Here is a 19,089-nt window from a genome sequence, read left to right on the forward strand (position 1 = left end):
TTCATATGAATCTTTTGTAATGTTTTGGTGTTAGGAACATGTCCCCGAAATATTTGACACCAATGTAGATACAACCTGTATATGTTCTTCGTTGTAAACCTGGTAGTAGTGGTAGTGGTAGTATTTCATGTCAATGTTATATTAAAAACTTTGATATTTTTCGTTATTTCTATTGTTACCGCCGCACTTGCATATGCGTTAAACAATTATTAATCTCTATTTCACAAATGACGTCAATAATAACTCTCTTTTATCTTATCATAAGACAATTGTACAGATACGAATGGATAAAATTTCATTTATTTCCATAATTAGACCTATATATACAAACATTTGATAAATAAGGAATAACATATTAAATATTTAACCTTTTCTATGGTTAAAAAAATTCTCATAAAATAAAATAAATATCTTATACAAAATAAGACTTTATACTGCATTAACTGAAAATTATAATTTTTCTTAATTTACGTAATACATTTTCATCTGACATATACAAAATTTATAATCCTACACATTCATTAGTAATATCTGGTGTAGTCAGTGGCATTCTCCCACACCATTTCAGTAAGTAATGCTTGAAGTATCTTCTGTAACACTTACTAGAACAACACAGTGCTACCGGATTAAAACACGAATTAAATATTAGTAAGTATGTGGATATATTGTACATGTAAAACATTAATTCTGTTGAATAGTCATAGTTATCTCTTATAATGATCATCAACAATATATGATATGGAAGGAAACTAACAACAAACACTATTGTAAAACTCAGCACAGTTTTTGCGGCGCTCTTGCGCGATTTTCCTTGGTTGTGAATTTCTCCGGATGTTATATTGGTACTTCTCATTAAATTTCGAGCCGTCAGACAATACATACAAACTGTTATACCCAAAGGAAGAATACAGAACACCAGAAATCCAAACACGATTATCTTTTGGTAATACTTCCAACTGCCATTGACAACACATACCATATCTTCGACGTGCATAGATAACGTATAAGGAATGGCTAACAGTGAACATATAGTCCAGACTCCCAGGACGGACATGATCGTTACGATTCTTGACGCGGATTGACTTCTACAGTATAAAGGCATCGATATTGCTTGATACCTCTGAATACTCATAACAGATATCAAATACGCTGACACTCCTATACTTGAGTGCCGAATAAAACCAAACAACTTACATGAAACCTCACCGAGTTGCCAAGATTCTGACTCAGCATCGATGTGAGCAAGTATTGTGTTCGTGGCCAACAAGAATAAGTCACTAACAGCCAAATTTATTATGTAAACGTTGGGAACAGTGTGCATTTCTGAATTACATATTATCACAACTAAGATAATCACATTACCAACTGTGCCAAATAAAAATAAAAATATGAATATTGCAGAATGAATGTACGTTACAAAACTTCTGTACCTTACAAAATACAACTCATTTATGTTGACGAAATCTGGAACTACAGCCTTGTACCCATCCTTGAACGTTACACTTCCATTTGTACACTGACCCTTTCCCAGCACTCCCCACCACATTCCTGACAATTGTTCAGGATTCTCACATCTTGGAACTTCTCTCTCCTCGCCTACAATGATGTCATGTTCCTGGCACCATCTCCACACTTCTAAGAGCCCACAGTCACATTCCAGAGGATTTCCGTACAAAAGTAATTCTCTTAACCTCGGCATGACTCTAAATATATTTTCATCAATGACCTTGAGTTTATTGTTGCTCAGATCCAGTACTGTAAAGTTAGTTGTGTTTTCGAATGATCTTGGCATTACACAAGTTCCATTACATTCTGACATGTGTAAGTCCTCAACTTTCTCTATGTTAAGAAAGGAACTGTTACTTGGAATCTTAAGATCTTTTCTTCCATCTAATGGCAAATAATTCAGCTTACTCAAATACATAAACACATTTGGATCAAGTGTTGTTAATCTATTGTGCGATAGGCTAAGTCTACTCAAATTAGTAAGTCCAATAAAGGCACCAATTTTCAAGCTATTTAACAAATTATGCTCTAAATTCAGCTTGCGTAATGACGCCAAACCTTCAAATAATCCTGCCTCCAAATTCTCAATTCTGTTGTAAGCCAACTGAAGATCTGTCATCTGTGTCATATTCTTAAAAATACCAACTTCTAATTTTGTTAACAAGTTGTGCTGTAGGTTAAGTTGGCGAAGCAATACGAGACCTTTGAAAGCGTCTACTTCAACACACGAGATATTGCAATATTTAAGGCTCAAATATTCAATTTGAAACATATTTTTGGAAACAAATGCTTCCTTTCCAAGTCCGCGTAAGTTGTTGTGATCAAGGTTCACTTCAGAAATAGGGCTGTGATAAATATTGTGATGAATGTGAGGTATCTCTTTTAAAGCAGCATGTGAACAATCCAGATGTTCTTCTGGATGACACCAACACTCAATGGGACACAACCATGAGGAATGTATAACCAGGATGAGCAACCACATCCAAAATGTGAGGACTGGTATTAGTAGCAGTAAGGCGAATAAGATGATTGTCACACTTGAAGGCATTTTGATGATTGATCTGTTGAGAGAAAGAGTGGCATTAGTCCTTTTCTTGTTCGGAAAGAAGCGCCCGTTCTTTTAGAATATATTTTTAACAAGCAGTGCATAACACATATTCTTAAGGGCTATACTAGAAGCGTGTTTCCATTTTATATTGATTCTATATTTTACTATAATTGTAATTACTCCTGATAGTTCTAGAATGCTTCGTTTTCATTGTTCGGTCACTTTTATAAATCTCTCAAGTTAGACGTTTTGTATTAAGTTGCCTCGTTGAGGTTTCTTCCGGTGCTTTCCGTCAAATCAATACGATCAAATGCAGGGTAACTTTCGGCGTTGAACTCTGGACTCATTTCGCTGGCATTATCACCATCTCAATCACCATAGCAGTTGAAAAAAGCGTCGTAAAATAACCACTTAACAAAATGTCTCATTGTGGGAAACTTATATTTGAAGACATTTCCATCTTAAATTTACATTTGACATCTGTTTTATGTTATGTTACTATTCTAGTCGCCTGAACTGGTAGAGTGGAAGAGAAGATCTGATGGCCTTATCTCTACCACGTTAAATGTTAATGTTATGTTTTATTTAACGACGCTCGCAACTGCAGAGGTTAAATCAGCGTCGCCGGATGTGCCGGAATTTTGTCCCGCAGGAGTTCTTTTACATGCCAGTAAATCTACTGACATGAGCCTGTCGCATTTAAGCACACTTAAATGCCATCGACCTGGCCCGGGATCGAACCCGCAACCTTGGGCATAGAAGGCCAGCGCTATACCAACTCGCCAACCAGGCCGACACCACGTTAAATAAATATATATACTAAATATACAGGGTAAGTCATAAGTATGTTTGGAAAACGCGTGAGCGTGCTTCTGGATCAAAAAAAGAACAATTCCTTAATATGAAAATTTGATGGAACATGCTTATTTACTGAAAAAAAAATAGTAATAGTGACTTTTGTTTTCATAAGTATCTGATCATATTATTGTGTTGTTTTTGTTTTGATTTTGTACCAGCGATTGGCTACAGACTGGAAGGTCCGGGGTTCGATCCCACGTGGTGACAGGATTTTTTCTCGTTGCCAAACTTTGAGAACGGCCCCGAGGTTCACTCAGCCTCCTATAAAATTGAGTACCGGGTCTTTCGCGGGGGTAAAAGGCGGTCAGAGCGTGGTGCCGACCACACCACCTCATTCTAGTCCCGAGGTCATGGAAAGCATGGGGCTCTACCTCCATGCCCCCCAAATGTCTTCATGGCATGTTACGGGGATACCTTTATCTTTTTTTTATTGTTTACAAACAACACAGAGACAAGACAGTAGTACATATTTTTTGTTTTGTTTGGATGCGGTGATACAGTGCCTTGGCCACCCAGATCACCTGACTTCACCATATTAGATTTTTACCTTTCGAGTCACTTGAAGGCTGTCGTCTATGCAACATGAGTGAATGATGCAGAGGAGCTATTTTAACGTGTTGAAAATGCATGCCAATTCATCCGTGATGACAACATGGCTTTTGAGCGAACTCGCCACTCGTGTGTACGTCGTGCTCAGGTATGTGTAAACAATGGAGTGGGACACGTTGAGCACCTTTTGTAAACGTTAAATGACGAGTTTCCAAACATGTACTTGTGACACAACAAAAAAGAACAAAAATAAAGTATGAACAATTCTGCAATAAATAAGCATTTTCCGTCAAATTTTCATATAAGGAATTGTTCTTATTTTTTATCCAGGAGCACGCTCACGCGTTTTCCAAATATACTTATGACTCACCCTGTATATATTATACTACTTTTCACATTTTTATTTAAATTTCACATACTTAAATACGATTTTTCCTTCGTTTATGGTAAGAATGTTATTTCCAATATTAATTTATCATTTGTAATTTTTAGTTCTGTGCGAATCGAATGTTTCGTCTTCGCCTTTGCAACTTTTTACTTAGATACACGTAACCTCGTACACTTAAACACTGTGACACGCTAACCCTTGAAACCAGCTGGATTCATTTATCTAAGCCTACTATGAATTCACAAAGTACTCTGTCGACTTTGGTTTGCTTCTTGGAGCGGGGTGGAAGATAGGTTACGAACCGGGTTGTATCTACGAGAATGACATCATCCTATATAAACTTCGTGAAACATCAATTTAGTTCTAGTCGTGAGGTATCCCGGTTCCGATATATGCCATGATTTCACTCTACCTCATCAAGTTACTTGCATAACAGAATAAGACTTTGAAAAGAAAATTATTTTGTGCGACATCATGCGTATTTGCTTGTTTTCCGCACAGAACCAATACGCGGTAAGTGTGAAATACCACATTCAGTATTCCCAACGTAACACACATAACAATTTCCCTCTTCTTACCGCTTAAGCGCGACATTCATTTTACTGCTTTAGGCTTTTAACATATTATTTTTAGAGACGTTTAACACAGTAATAATTATAAATTTGAAACTTACCACTGCAATTTCACCTAAATTGCAATGTTAATTATTGTTTTTAAATATTTGCAAAAATTAAGTAAAGTTTACTACTCCACGAAACTTATTGCATACAAGTAACATTAAGGAAGCCGTGAAAAAATCAACGAGATTCCAGATGCCGATGTTATTACTACAATACGTTATATAAATAATATTGTTAAAATATTAAAATGAAAAATAAATCATTACATAACCTTACCGTTTGTTTAAGTTCGCATTTATAGACTGGGGGAAAGAAAAGACAGACGTATATCACGGCCTGCTGGAGTATAGTAAACACAGAAAACATTTTATAGCAACAATGTTGAAGAAAGATATTTTGGTTTTCCGAAGTTGCCGTCATTAAACTGAAACCAACATGGAGATTTTATTGCAACTAATTAGAAATTCGTCTTTCAGGTATGTAATAAACGATCTTCGCACAAAATAATGTACGATACACGAGCGTTAGGGCCTATGTTTGTTTTCACGTTCTCGGAAATTAAAAATGCTCAACTACGTTTCGCTTTTTCAATCTTTTCCTCGACCATGAAAACGTCAACATACCGCTCTTGTAACGTATATTACTATTCATTCACTTCACAGGGAATCTAAACTAGTTGAAATATGATAATTTCTGGAAGTAGTATTTAAATTACTCACAATTGAAAGCTAAGAGATCGTTGGACCATTACAGCAAACGAAACCACTTACCAAAGTAAAATATTTGATTTCCTTCATCGGCAATTGATTCACCCAGGATCAAAGTGGCATTCAATAGTGACGGTGCAGCTCTGAGAGACACAGTCCTCGAGGACGGCGGAGTCTGTGATCCAACAGATGACAGTAGCCGTACGACCTGCAGTCCTTATCTCAGAACTCGTTGCAGCGTCCTCTTCCTCTTCCTGCTGTGAAACCACACGTCGCGTCGTGTACACAGCCACAGTGCTCAGAATTTTTAACGATTAGCCTTGCGGAGTTCTAATATTAGGCCTATCAAAATTTATTTATTTATTCATTTATTAATGTTTAGGTGAGGGGTTTGGACTTTTTCCATTGCTGGTTGTCACAATCAAAAAATTAAGACACAGGTGGAAGGAAGGAGAGAATGGAAAAAACCTACTGTTGGGATCGTTACGTACAGCTATTCTGTATTTATTTATGTGTTTATTATTTTGCTAATAATTGTAACATAAAATATAATATGCACAGAAAAATTTGCCCCTGAAAGAGCAGAACTCGTGCTCAGGGGCGGATTCCTGAATTGAAATTAATAATTATACAATACAATTTGTCTTATGTCTACTATGCAATTATAGTATATAAATTTAAATTTACAATTTTTTAATTTTTATGAAATCCATACATAACTTTTTAAATTTAATACTAGAACTATTAGGATTGGCAAGATTAGGATATTTAAATATAAAATTGTTATATATTCTTGGGCCTAAATTACTACTATGATTAAATACTGTAACAGTGGTGCATTTTGGTTCAAACAATCTTAAAGAATTCATACGTTTAGTTTCATAACTATGAGAATACAACTCAAAATTATTTCGATTTTTATGTATGAATTTTATTAATACAATATAATTAACTTGTCTTATGTTAAGTACATTAAAGTCTAGAAACAATTTTTGAGATGGAAAATCAATAGGCTTATGAAGACATATTTTAATAATTATTTTCTTCTATAATAAATAAAATGGATTAAAATTGGATTTAAATGAGCTACCTCATCCTAAATTCCATACATAATTACCAATTGAAATAAAGTTAAATATATTGTGCGTAATAAACTTATTGACAAGTAATTCATCAATAAAACAAAATAATATATTATTTTACGTAATTCATTACAAAGGTAATTAATGTGTTGGTTCCATTTTAAATGATTATCGAAAATTATGCCTAAATACTTAACTTCAGAGGACTCCTTAATAATCGGACATTTACACTGTATAAGACAACAATCAGAATTATGTAATTTAATACTTAATATAGATGTAGGAGGTTTTTTACATTAACCTAAGCTGTTGATAAAGCGTTGTAAAATAACATACTAAAATAAAAAAAAATCTTGATGAGGTGGCTTCCCTAAGCACCCACTCTAGTGTGCTGGTTCCTAGTTTCACATTATTTAATTTTAATGGAATGTCATTGGATGTATGTTGGGTCCGTGAGGAAGAATTCCTAAATTTACATTGCAGATTCTCAGAAAATTAAAGGCTCCTGAAAAGACTCTTCAGACAATTGAAGCAACCATTTAAAAATCTTAATTGAACATCATCAATCACCATCTCTATTCATCTTTATAATATAATCACTGTATATTATTTATTTTTCAGTAAATTCTTATCGTATTGATAGCCACCACATATTGTTACAGATCGTTATTTTTTTTAAATTTTATTATGCATATTTCCAACATTAATTTACATTTTCTTTTTTTTTGTTCATTTTAATTGATTAGGATAAATACAAGATTTGGATAGCTATCAATGTGATGACACTATTATTTAATTTAATTTATTTATGTCTATAACAGGGCAAAGCCTCAATTACAATAGACAGTACAAATATTTGCTTAGGACATAACAAAATGGAGATAACATGAAAAAGAGATAAAAATAGATTACAAATGCAAGATACAGATATGTTTACAAATGAGAAATGAAAAAAAAAAAACGGACAAATACATACGTAAATAAAAGACAGACACAGAGATTAAGATGAAATGAAGAAAAGCGAATCTAAGCGTTTGCAATTTGGATATGGAGAAGGATGGAGCGCGTAAAGTGACAGACAGAATGAGAAACGAAGCTGTGTTGGCAAGAGTGGGTGAAGAAAGAATGATGCTGAAACTGATCAGGAAGAGGAAAAGGATTGGTTGGGTCACTGGCTGAGAAGAAACTGCCTACTGAAGGATGCACTGGAAGGAATGGTGAACGGGAGAAGAGTTCGGGGTAGAAGAAGGTATCAGACGACATTAAGATATATGGATCATTTTACTTATTTATTTATTTATTTATTTATTTATTTATTTATTTATTTATTTATTTATTTATTTATTTATGTATTTATTTATGTATTTATGTATTTATTTATTTACTTATTTATGTATTTATTTATTTATTTATTTATTTATTTATTTATGTATTTATTTATTTATTTATTTATGTATTTATTTATGTATTTATGTATTTATTTATTTACTTATTTATTTATTTATTTATTTATGTATTTATTTATTTATTTATTTATTTGTGTATTTATTTATTTATTTGTGTATTTATTTATTTATTTGTGTATTTATTTATTTATTTATGTATTTATTTATTTATGTATTTATTTATTTATTTATGTATTTATTTATGTATTTATTTATTTATTTATTTATTTATTTATTTATTTATTTATTTATTTATTTAACCTGGTAGAGATAAGGCTATCAGGCCTTCTCTTCCCCTCTACCAGGGGATTACAACTACAATATTAAGAATACAATTACAATTATGATTACAATTAATATTAAATTTACAAATACAATAAAAGTCAAAGTACTAAAAAATTAACTGATTAATAAAAGCTAGACAGTTTATTGTAAAAGTTAAGAAGAGAGAAATATTTTTTTATTAATTAAGTAAAAATTAAACCTACTCTACGCAGTAAGAAAATGCTTAATAAGTTTGCTTTTGAATGCTACGAAATTCCGACAGTCTCTGGTGTCACTGGGTTGGGTATTCCACAAGCGCGAGAGCGAGATTGTGTATGATGATGAATACGATGATGTCTTATGTGTTGGTATGGCTAGTATGCGGCTATTTTGCGTGCGTGTGAAGACATTACGATATGATGACAGGTAACTGAAACGGGAGGCAAGGTAGGTAGGTGTAGAGGTGTGAAGGACTTGGAAAAGGAGAACAAGAGAATGAAAATTTCTACTTTCGTTAAGCCGTAGCCAGTTTAGAGTTTGGAAGAATGGGGTAATGTGGTCAGCGCGACGGACATCTCAGACGAAGCGAACACAAGAATTATGAACACGTTGTAATTTTTGCGACTGGTTGACATTGAGGTCAGTCAGTAGAAAATCGCAATAATCGAAGTGGAACATTACTAATGTTTCCACTAGTATTTTCTTGAGTGATAGCGGAAGGAATTTTCGAATGCTGTTTAAGGAATGTAGTATGGAAAGCACTTTTTTTGGTAATATGGGTTACTTGGTTATTCCAGTTTAAATGCGTATCAAAGTAAACTCCAAGGTTTTTAACACATATCAGGAGACAAAGAGGAAGGCAGAAAATAGGAAAGACTGAGGAATGTTGGGTTTGCAGTGAAAGACCTGCTCTTGGACAGAACACTATGAATGAATAAATATAGATATAAATGAAAGATACGAAATAAAAAAATAGATACATATAGATATAACCAAAAGATGTAAAATATAGCTATGCATGGCAACTACACAGTAATAAATAGCAATACTATTTAAAAATCAGTTACCTTCAGTATATTAATAAGAAAATGTTTAAATACTTCATGTAAGAAATATTGAAATCTAGGTCCTATGTTTTACATTAAATTACACATATTTAACACTGGTGATTTTTTATCTGCTGAAGTGTTTGGTTTTTTATAATACAACAATATTGACGATTTCTTAAATGTGATCTTCTAGTGTTAAATTGGATTTGTGATAATATTTCGCTGTTATCCAGTAGACCGTTGAATATTTTATACAATAAAATTTGCTCATCAAGTAATCTCCAATTGGCAAGAGACATTAAATTAAATTCTATTATAAAGAGTATAACGTGAATGTATTCTTACCTTAAAAAATTCGACTTCAAGACTTTCAGGAAAATACAGGATTTCAGCGGCATTCTTAGTAGCGAAGAGGTAGTTATTCCTTCGACAAAATTTTATACGACGTCAACAAAAGTGATATGGCGCGTCCTCAGGTTGCGGATAGAGGAGACGGCCTCCAGATATGGAGGGTAGCTGCGAATATATTGAATAAGCAGTCGTGGACAGCCGATAAGGGGTGGTCCTCCAGCTTGGGGGTTGGGCGAAGGGATAACAACCCATCACCGTAAAAGACAGCTTGTTACGAAACCTAACAGTATTTAAGATTACATAGTCACTTTTATTTCACAAAATAACAAATGTAGGCCTACTTGAGATTTTAACATATATTTAAAAAAATGGAAAATGGATTTAAAAAATCCTCAACTTTATTGCATTTTAGCGCCGACAGGCATATTCACCATAGCTAAAGCTGCAGCTTGATGAATTGTACTGCACGAGCACAATCACCACCAACAATATTGTGTGTGTTGCTTCATCAATTTTACTCTCTACAGTAGGTAAATTAGCCTACAACACCAGGAGCTATGACGTCAGGAATTCCAAAATGGGTTTTTACGTACATCTTCACTTTACACCAAATGATCTCGATTGGATTTAACATTGGAGAATAAGGTGCCAACCGTAACTTCTGAAATACAAATGATAGTTTCTGAAATACAATTGACAAATCTGAAATACAATTGATGTCTTCTGAAATACAATTGATACCATCTGAAATTGAATTGACTAATCTGAAATACAAATGATACTATCTGAAATTAAATTGACAAATCTGAAATACAATTGATGTCTTCTGAAATGCAATTGATACTGTCTGAAAATGAATTGACTAATCTGAAGTATAAATGATACTATCTGAAATTAAATTGACAAATCTGAAATACAATTGATGTCTTCTGAAATGCAATTGATACTGCCTGAAATTGAATTGACTAATCTGAAATACAAATGATACTATCTGAAATTAAATTGACAAATCTGAAATGCAATTGATGCCTTCTGAAATACAATTGATACTGTCTGAAAATGAATTGACTAATCTGAAATACAAATGATACTATCTGAAATTAAATTGACAAATCTGAAATACAATTGATGTCTTCTGAAATACAATTGATACTGTCTGAAAATGAATTGACTAATCTGAAATACAAATGATACTATCTGAAATTAAATTGACAAATCTGAAATACAATTGATGTCTTCTGAAATAGAATTGATACTGCCTGAAAATGAATTGACTAATCTGAAATATAAATGATACTATCTGAAATTAAATTGACAAATCTGAAATACAAATGATACTATCTGAAATTAAATTAACAAATGTGAAATACAATTGAAATGTCTTCTGAAAATGAATTAACCAATCTGCAATACAAATGACAAATCTGAAATACAATTGATATTTTCTGAAATGCAACTGGAAAAGATGTAGAAGCTGCTACAACATCTATGAACATTAATATACATTTAACGAATACAATGAGGTGTTCTGATGCTATAATTCTCTCAAACAAAAAGATGATCGTGCAAATACATGTGAATAAAAGCTTCGGAATATGTATTATACAATGTTAAAAGTTCTGTAATCAAGATGTATAAGTATGAATAAAAGCCATATTTAATTGGTCGCATACGGACTGGATGAACAATCCTCCGCGCGCCCGCTTTTACAGCTTGCGGATTTTGGGAGAGTCAAGCCGACAACCCCGGTGAACGGGTGTCAGAAAGTACGCAGTAAATCTACCTACAGTTTGTCGCGTAAGACATTACCATAGGTAGGTAGATCGTAGAAAAACAGTAGAATCTAGTTGAGTACAGCTCTGTAGATTCGAATCAAATTAAAATCATGATTTTGGTGACTGATATTATTATTTACTACACATAACTTACTGATTCCGTATGGGTTATTTTTTTGTTTATTGCAATAAAATTTTCTTCAATTTCTCCTCGTCCTGAGTGTGACAGAAACTATTGTGCCTGTATAAAAACACTAAATATTATTACAGTGAATTATGTTCAAAATGTAATTACTGTATAATATGATAATAGTTATATTCTTTTTGTGTTGTGAGTATAAATAACAATAATAATAATAATAATAATAATATTTGTTTATTCAAGCCTTCTCTTCCACTTGGCCAGAAACAAAATAAAATGACACAGTTTGCAGTAATTCAAGTTAATGATTACAGACTAATATTTAAAGATCACTAAAAAATTGATATAGTCCTATAAACACAAGTTCAGTAAAGTAATGCAAACATACTAAATAATAATTACAAAATAACATAAGGCCTAGAAATTACACTCAATGGATATGCAAGTGTTAAATGAACCAATATTACAAATTACAAGAATTACGAGTACACATAAATACCTGGGCGGAACGCTATATATTATGTTTAATTAAATATATTATTTATAACAAGTAAGTGAAATTATATGTAACTAAGTATATCACTAATAAATATCAACTTTTTAAATTGTATTTATTTATGTATTGATACAAGATTTTTTCTTATGTCAAAGCAACAATTATGCCATGAAATCCAGTCTCTTGTGGCTCCGACTTAAAGAACGCAGAACTTTACACTCTTTGTCTTTACTCTTTCGAATTCTGCACACCTCAACACCAAATTACCTTTCGTCTCGTTTCTCTTATCTATACTCTAACCACGACGTAAATACCAGATCACTTATCTGTGGCACGCTAAATATACCTCTTCATAGAACATCTTGTTATTCCTCATCTTTTACAATATCCACCTCGCGTCAATGGAATTCCTTGTCACAAAGTATTAGGGGCTGCAAGACAACAAACACCTTTAAGAACAGCTTAAAAGATAACCTTATTAGCATTTCACTCCAATCATACTGATTTAAAATATTACAGACTACACTGTTACTTTTTTCTTTAGACATCATCCTGATTGTGCTGTATTTTAATTGTCTCATAATAATCTCTTTCTATTATCTAATATCATTTGAAATATATTAACATTCTATGTATTTTAGTTTAATTCTGCTACACAGTTTATTTCAGTGTTTAATTAATAGTTCATAGTATTATGTTGTTTAATTCGTAAATAACTCTTGTATACATGTAACTCTCATCTAAATCAAATTGTTGAATTCTTTGTAAGTTCATGCATATGTATATACACTTTTTGCTGGTTGTGTGGAAGAGAAGGCCTTACGGCCTTAACTCTGCCAGCTAAAATAAATCATTATTATTATTATTATTATTATTATTATTATTATTATTATTATTATTATTACAAATGCATCACGTGGTCGCATCATATGACGTTGCGTTAGTCGACCTGGTTGGCGAGTTGGTATAGCGCTGGCCTTCTATGCCCAAGGTTGCGGGTTCGATCCCGGGCCAGGTCGATGGCATTTAAGTCTGCTTAAATGCGACAGGCTCATGTCGGTAGGTTTACTGGCATGTAAAAGAACTCCTGCGGGACAAAATTCCGGCACATCCGGCGACGCTGATATAACCTCTGCAATTACGAGCGTCGTTAAATAAAAAAAAAAGAAAAAAGAAAAAAAAAAAAGAAGACGTTGCGTTAGTGTCTGGTGCTTCAATAAAGTATGACTGTACCGCCTGCAGGACGGTATCGTTCGTAAACAGAATAAGTGACGCGCTCATCTACCAAGCCCTCACTCGGCTTGTACGGGTAATACTATATCAGTGACTTGTGTGCTATCAACAGTGCCTACAGAGAACACATTCTATAGCGGTGAGAAGTGGTTACGTCCAGAAACCATTAAGTACGTGACTTAAGGGACATTAGGACTGGGTTTTTGACCAAAATCGTAGAAGTAAATATTTTCCTTCTTTTTATATAAATAGTTACCTTATACAGAGCGTTCATTTCAAAATTTCCCAGTCTAAATAACTCTATAATTTAAATAGGATTTAATTAAACAAAAAACACGTCAATTTAGATATTGAGGGGTAAGTTTAGAAGCAGTCTTAATATTGCATATTAGTTTTTATCCCCTTACCCCCAGCCACCCCGACTTCGAAATTTCAAATGACACCCCTATATTGTGATACTTAAATTTGAAAGAGTATTCAATTGTTTATACATCTCATTCATTTTGCTTTGGCATCTTTCGTTTTTTATCGTCGCCTGGCAACCTGGTTTCAAAACCAAGCATTCTCTACACCAGACTTGCGATGTTTCAACATAAAATGATGCGTCTAGGTTGCGATTTTCATCTTTTTCACATAAAACGAAAATGACAAAATGAGTGACTTGCGGGGTTTTAAAAATAACCGATTCAATTACAATTAATATTAAATTTACAGTTACAATTACAATAAGAATGAAAGCACTAAAATATTAAAAGTTTAATTGTATGCGTGTCGTTCAATAAATTATAGTTTAATTTTCTTAACAAAGTAATACACATTGACTAATCTATACTAATAATAAATCTGTAGCCGAAATGTTTCTGGTAATTTTCGATTTTCAAAAAATAATTTGTCCTAACATGTATAATTAACCACCATGAAACCGAAAATCGCATTTTTGAAATTTTTGTTTATATGTCTGTCTGTATGTTTGTTACCTTTTCACGCGATAATGGCTGAACCGATTTCGATGAAAATTGGAATATAAATTAAGTTCGTTGTAACTTAGATTTTAGGCTATATGGCATTCAAAATACATTACTTAAAGGGGGGTTATAAGGGGGCCTGAATTAAATAAATCGAAATATCTCGCTTATTATTGATTTTTCTGAAAAATGTTACATAACAAACGTTTCTTTAAAAATGATTTACGATAAGTTTTATTCTTTTCAAAAATTTGATAGGACTGATATTTAATGAGATAAATGAGTTTTAAAATTAAGATAACGCCATCTAAGACGGTGCAATGAAATAACAAATGACTTCGTCTATAAGGGGCCTTGGGCAACAACAATCGATAAAGGGGCCTTGGACAGCAACAATCGAAAGCTATTAAACTATTCCTATGCACAGAAAATTTGATAGGCTTTTTTGTACATTCGTTTTCTGTATTTCTTAAAATAATATTTATGTACACACTCATTTTAATCTCAGAGAATTAATGAACAACGAGAGTGTATTGATTTAATATGCAGTAATAGTACGTTAGCTTAGCAATCCATTATTTTATAATTCAAATTTTAACTATGCTCAATTGAATCGTGTTAAAATACATCAAATAGACTATATATGCAATAAATGCAATGCAAAAAAAAAAAAAAAAGAATTGGGTAATGAGCCAAGCAGATTATGTTGCTATGTTGTAAAGGTTGTTGCTTCTGAGATTCAAGAGCTCCCACAACAAATTAAAAACTTTCTCATCGGAGTACATCCGTTATCAACGCACTTTTTATATAATATAATATAATATAATATAATATATAATATAATACAATACAATACAATACAATACAATACAATACAATACAATACAATACAATACAATACAATACAATACAATACAATACAATATAATATAATAATAAATATGTAGCCGAAAATTTTCTGTTAATTTTCCCTTTTCCAAAAATAATTGGTGTTAACATGTATAATTATTCATCCTGAGACCGAAAATCGCTTTTTTGACATTTTTGTTTGTATGTCTGTCTGTCTGGATGTTTGTTACCTTCTCACACGATAATGGCTGAACGGATTTCGATGAAAATTGAAATATAAGTTAAGTTCGTTGTAATTTAGATTTTAGGCTATATGGCATTCAAAATACTTCATTTAACGGGGCCTGAATTAAATCGAAATATCTCGCTTATTATTTTTTTTGTGAAAAATGTTACGTAACAAAAGTTTCTTTAAAAATGATTTCCGATAAGTTTTATTCTATGCAAAATTTGGTAGGTCTGATAGACTTTTAAAATAACAATACAATACGTTTTCACCGCCGCCTCAGATTGTAGCGTTGTTGTTCCTGCAGTAATTCCCATGTGCAAAATATAAAATTTTTGAGTAGGAAGAAAAAACACATTTATTCATTCCATGGCAATGTACATAGGAGATCGTGAATTCTTACATTTTCGAAAGAAAGAAATATAATTACATATCACTGTTTATGCTGTATTACTATTTAAGTTATTTGAAAGTTTCAGAACCATAGTGGGCCAAGCGCCATTTACTGAAGACGTAGAAAACAAGGATTAAAATTAAGTTATTATCATAATTCAATGGAACCATATAGCAAGTAATATAAAGTATACACAATAAAACTAAATGATATGTCAATCTTCATTAAACTATAGTTGCGTGTAATAACAAATAAGAAACATGTTAAAGGAATTGTCATTGCACCAAATGAGTGGTCTCTGGACCAAAATGATCGCATTTTAATTATTTAAATACAATTTCAATTAAGTAACATATTAAACGATTTATCCTTCTATCAAACACGAATGTTCCCTGGATCAAACGTCGTATTTTAATTACGTAATTACTTTATACTTATTTCTAACAGGTGCAGCGGAGCGCACGGGTACGGCTAGTGTTCAAATAAAATTAATTTCGGCATATCCACCACTGTGAATAAGCATAGTGCTACAGTATCTGCTTAGTGTATGTAACAGTTTCTGGGAATAATTTATTGCAATCCCAGCTGAGACTTGCAGTATTTTTCAAATTACTTCATCCAAGATATAGTTTCAACTTATATATATATATATATATATATATATATATATATATATATATATATACACTGGTCAAAAAAGTTAAGCATAATTAGGCATATAACGGTTTTTATTAATTAAAATAAAATAGATAAATTATAATTGGGTTTCTTGGTTCCACAGAATAAACTTAAAAGCAGAAATACACTGTTTGTTAACAATGGACTCAATATGAAATGAAAAAGTTGCATTGTTTGGAAACAACGGAAAAGATAAGGGAAGTTGAAATTCGTACATCATCAAAGAAAAGGAAATTGTGCTTTCAGTACCCTGTTTAATAACGTGTTGGTCCTCCACGAACCCTGAGGCACTCTTGTATGCGACGGGGCATACACAGTACCAATGCATCTAAGCTCTCCTGAGGCAAATTGTCCCATTCTTCCAAGGCAGCATTCCTGAGTTCTTGAATCGTTAATGGGTGATGTGGACGATTGGAAATGGCTCTCCTGAGAAAGCTCCATGCATGCTCTATGCAGTTCATATCCAGTGAGCATGCTGGCCAATCCATTCTTCGGATCCCATGTTCTACCAGATACCGCTGCACACTATGAGCACGATGAGGCCGAGCATTATCGTCCTGTAGAGTGAACCCTTCTCCTACAGTCTCTGCAAAACCACTTACTATGGGTTGGAGGATGTTGTTCTCATACACGGCAGCAGTCATGTTTCCCTCTATTGAAACCAGTGGTGTGCGGCGGCCAAACATGACACCTGCCTAAAACAAGATTGAACCACCAAACTGTTGGTGACGTTCCACGGTCATTGAGGGATGATTTCGTTCCCCTGTTCGTCTCCATACGCGAATAGAGTTGTTGTCAGGGTGTAGGCCCATTCTCACTTCGTCTGAGAATAAAGTTCTGGTCCATTGGCCTCGTGTCCAATTCTCATGTGCTCTAGCCCATCTTGCACGAGCACCCCTGTGATGTGGACGGAGTGCTGGAGTCTTGAGTGGTCTTCGAGCATACAACCCTATGTCATGAAGTCTACTGCGCACAGTTTGGCTACTTACAACAACACCAGTGGCTTCGCGCAGATCATGGCGCAGAGTTGTAGCTGAGGCTATAGGGTTGCTACGTGCAGATAACCTTACATACCGGTCCTGACCTGGTGTTGTTTTGCGTGGACGGTCTATCTGCTATTGACTGGGTTTCCTGGAACTTTCTCCACAGTCTGGAGACAATACTCTGATTCACATGAAGGATGTTAGCAACATCAACTTGTCTCATGTTTTGTTCCATCAAAGTGATGATTTTGATGCGGTCTGCCATTGTAAGGGTGTTCCGAGCCATTGTACTGCACTATGAAGCAAAACGACACTGATTGAACTTTGCTCGAATTACAGGCTTTGTTTACTAGCCGTGATTTGGATGTTACCTAGTGATGCAGAATAAAACAAATGAAAGAGTTTGAATTGGTAAACATAATACGTGCCACATAAAACCAAAAGAAACATAAATATCAGGTATTATTGGGTAAACTGGAAATATGCTTAACTTTTTTTGACCAGTGTATATTTATTTATTTACTTATTTATTTTTTATTTATTTATTTCGTTCTTTCTTTCTTTCTTTCTTTATTTATTTATTTGTTTCTTTATTTATTTATTTATTTAAATTCTAGTACTGCCTTGCATTTTCATATGCGTTTAACAAAGGGTAAATATCCTTTCAATATACAAGAATTTTTGTCAACAATCCTGATGCTTTAGTCTTACCAGACATAAATAAGATCATGCAGATACAGGTAAATGAAAAATTTACTTCATTCTTAGAGTCATATATGCCTTATTTTTAATAAATGATCAATGATGACATACTCATAAATTACCTCTTTGTTAAAAAGTATCTTCCAATAAGAGTGTCATATTATTAAAATGAACAGATTGTATAAACCAAAGAGATTCATTTATTAATTACTATTATTCTGAAGCACACTTAATGTCATTACGTATGGAAGAGAACGTCAGTTAAATGGCCGCCACGGCTTCGTTGAGTTGCGCGTAAACGAGTCTTCCAATTTTCAATGACAGTCAAATATAAACCAAACACAATTTCATGAATAACGCACGTGATGTTCCAAGGTCATTAACTGTTTCTGGCTTGTTGGAATAAAGACGTGAATTAACATAACCCCATAAGAAGTAATCCAGCGGCGTTAAATCACATGATTCTGGGTGCCAGTTGACATCACTACCACAATAACCACCTGAACTTCTCCCAAAAAGGTCCACTGTTTCGTGAGCGCCATCTTCCTGAAACTAGGCATCGTTTGATTTGCGACAAGCAGTTGCCTCAAATTCTTCGGTCAAACGTCGAATTCTTCTCTCGCACCTTGAAGAACAGATGACTCATTTTTACATTAAATTTAAACGATTCCTACGCGTTGTGAAATGGTGTAATGTTCCATGATTATTTGTCAATAACTACAGTAACCATGGAAAAAAAGTGACTGTTATAGCTTCATAAACACGGTAGCTATTATACT

The 19,089-nt window shown here is 33.2% G+C and overlaps 2 protein-coding genes across 2 annotated transcripts in view; both read right to left on the reverse strand.

Annotated features, from left to right (window-relative positions):
* Nucleotides 1-307: 307 nt before the first annotated feature.
* Nucleotides 308-5,861, reverse strand: LOC138709558 (uncharacterized). Its single transcript, XM_069840417.1, has 2 exons — nt 5,740-5,861; nt 308-2,567 (listed from the first exon to the last, which is right to left on the reverse strand). Exon 2 carries the CDS (start codon nt 2,552-2,554, stop codon nt 503-505), a length of 2,052 nt encoding a protein of 683 aa, XP_069696518.1. The 5' UTR covers nt 2,555-2,567; nt 5,740-5,861; the 3' UTR covers nt 308-502.
* The window catches only part of LOC138708572 (insulin-like growth factor-binding protein complex acid labile subunit), a 35,690-nt gene continuing 22,378 nt past the window's right edge, over nt 5,778-19,089 (reverse strand). Inside the window, exon 3 of the mRNA XM_069838689.1 lies at nt 5,778-5,933. Coding sequence (XP_069694790.1) covers nt 5,778-5,933 — 156 coding nt within the window. The remainder of the gene's footprint in view (nt 5,934-19,089) is intronic.

Source organism: Periplaneta americana, chromosome 11 (assembly GCF_040183065.1).
Source record: "Periplaneta americana isolate PAMFEO1 chromosome 11, P.americana_PAMFEO1_priV1, whole genome shotgun sequence".
Taxonomy (NCBI): Eukaryota; Metazoa; Arthropoda; class Insecta; order Blattodea; family Blattidae; genus Periplaneta; species Periplaneta americana.

What these genes read in the sequence shown, in the direction of transcription:
- LOC138709558 (XM_069840417.1), bottom strand. Translation starts at nt 2,554, where the DNA reads ATGCCTTCAAGTGTGACAATCATCTTATTCGCCTTACTGCTACTAATA.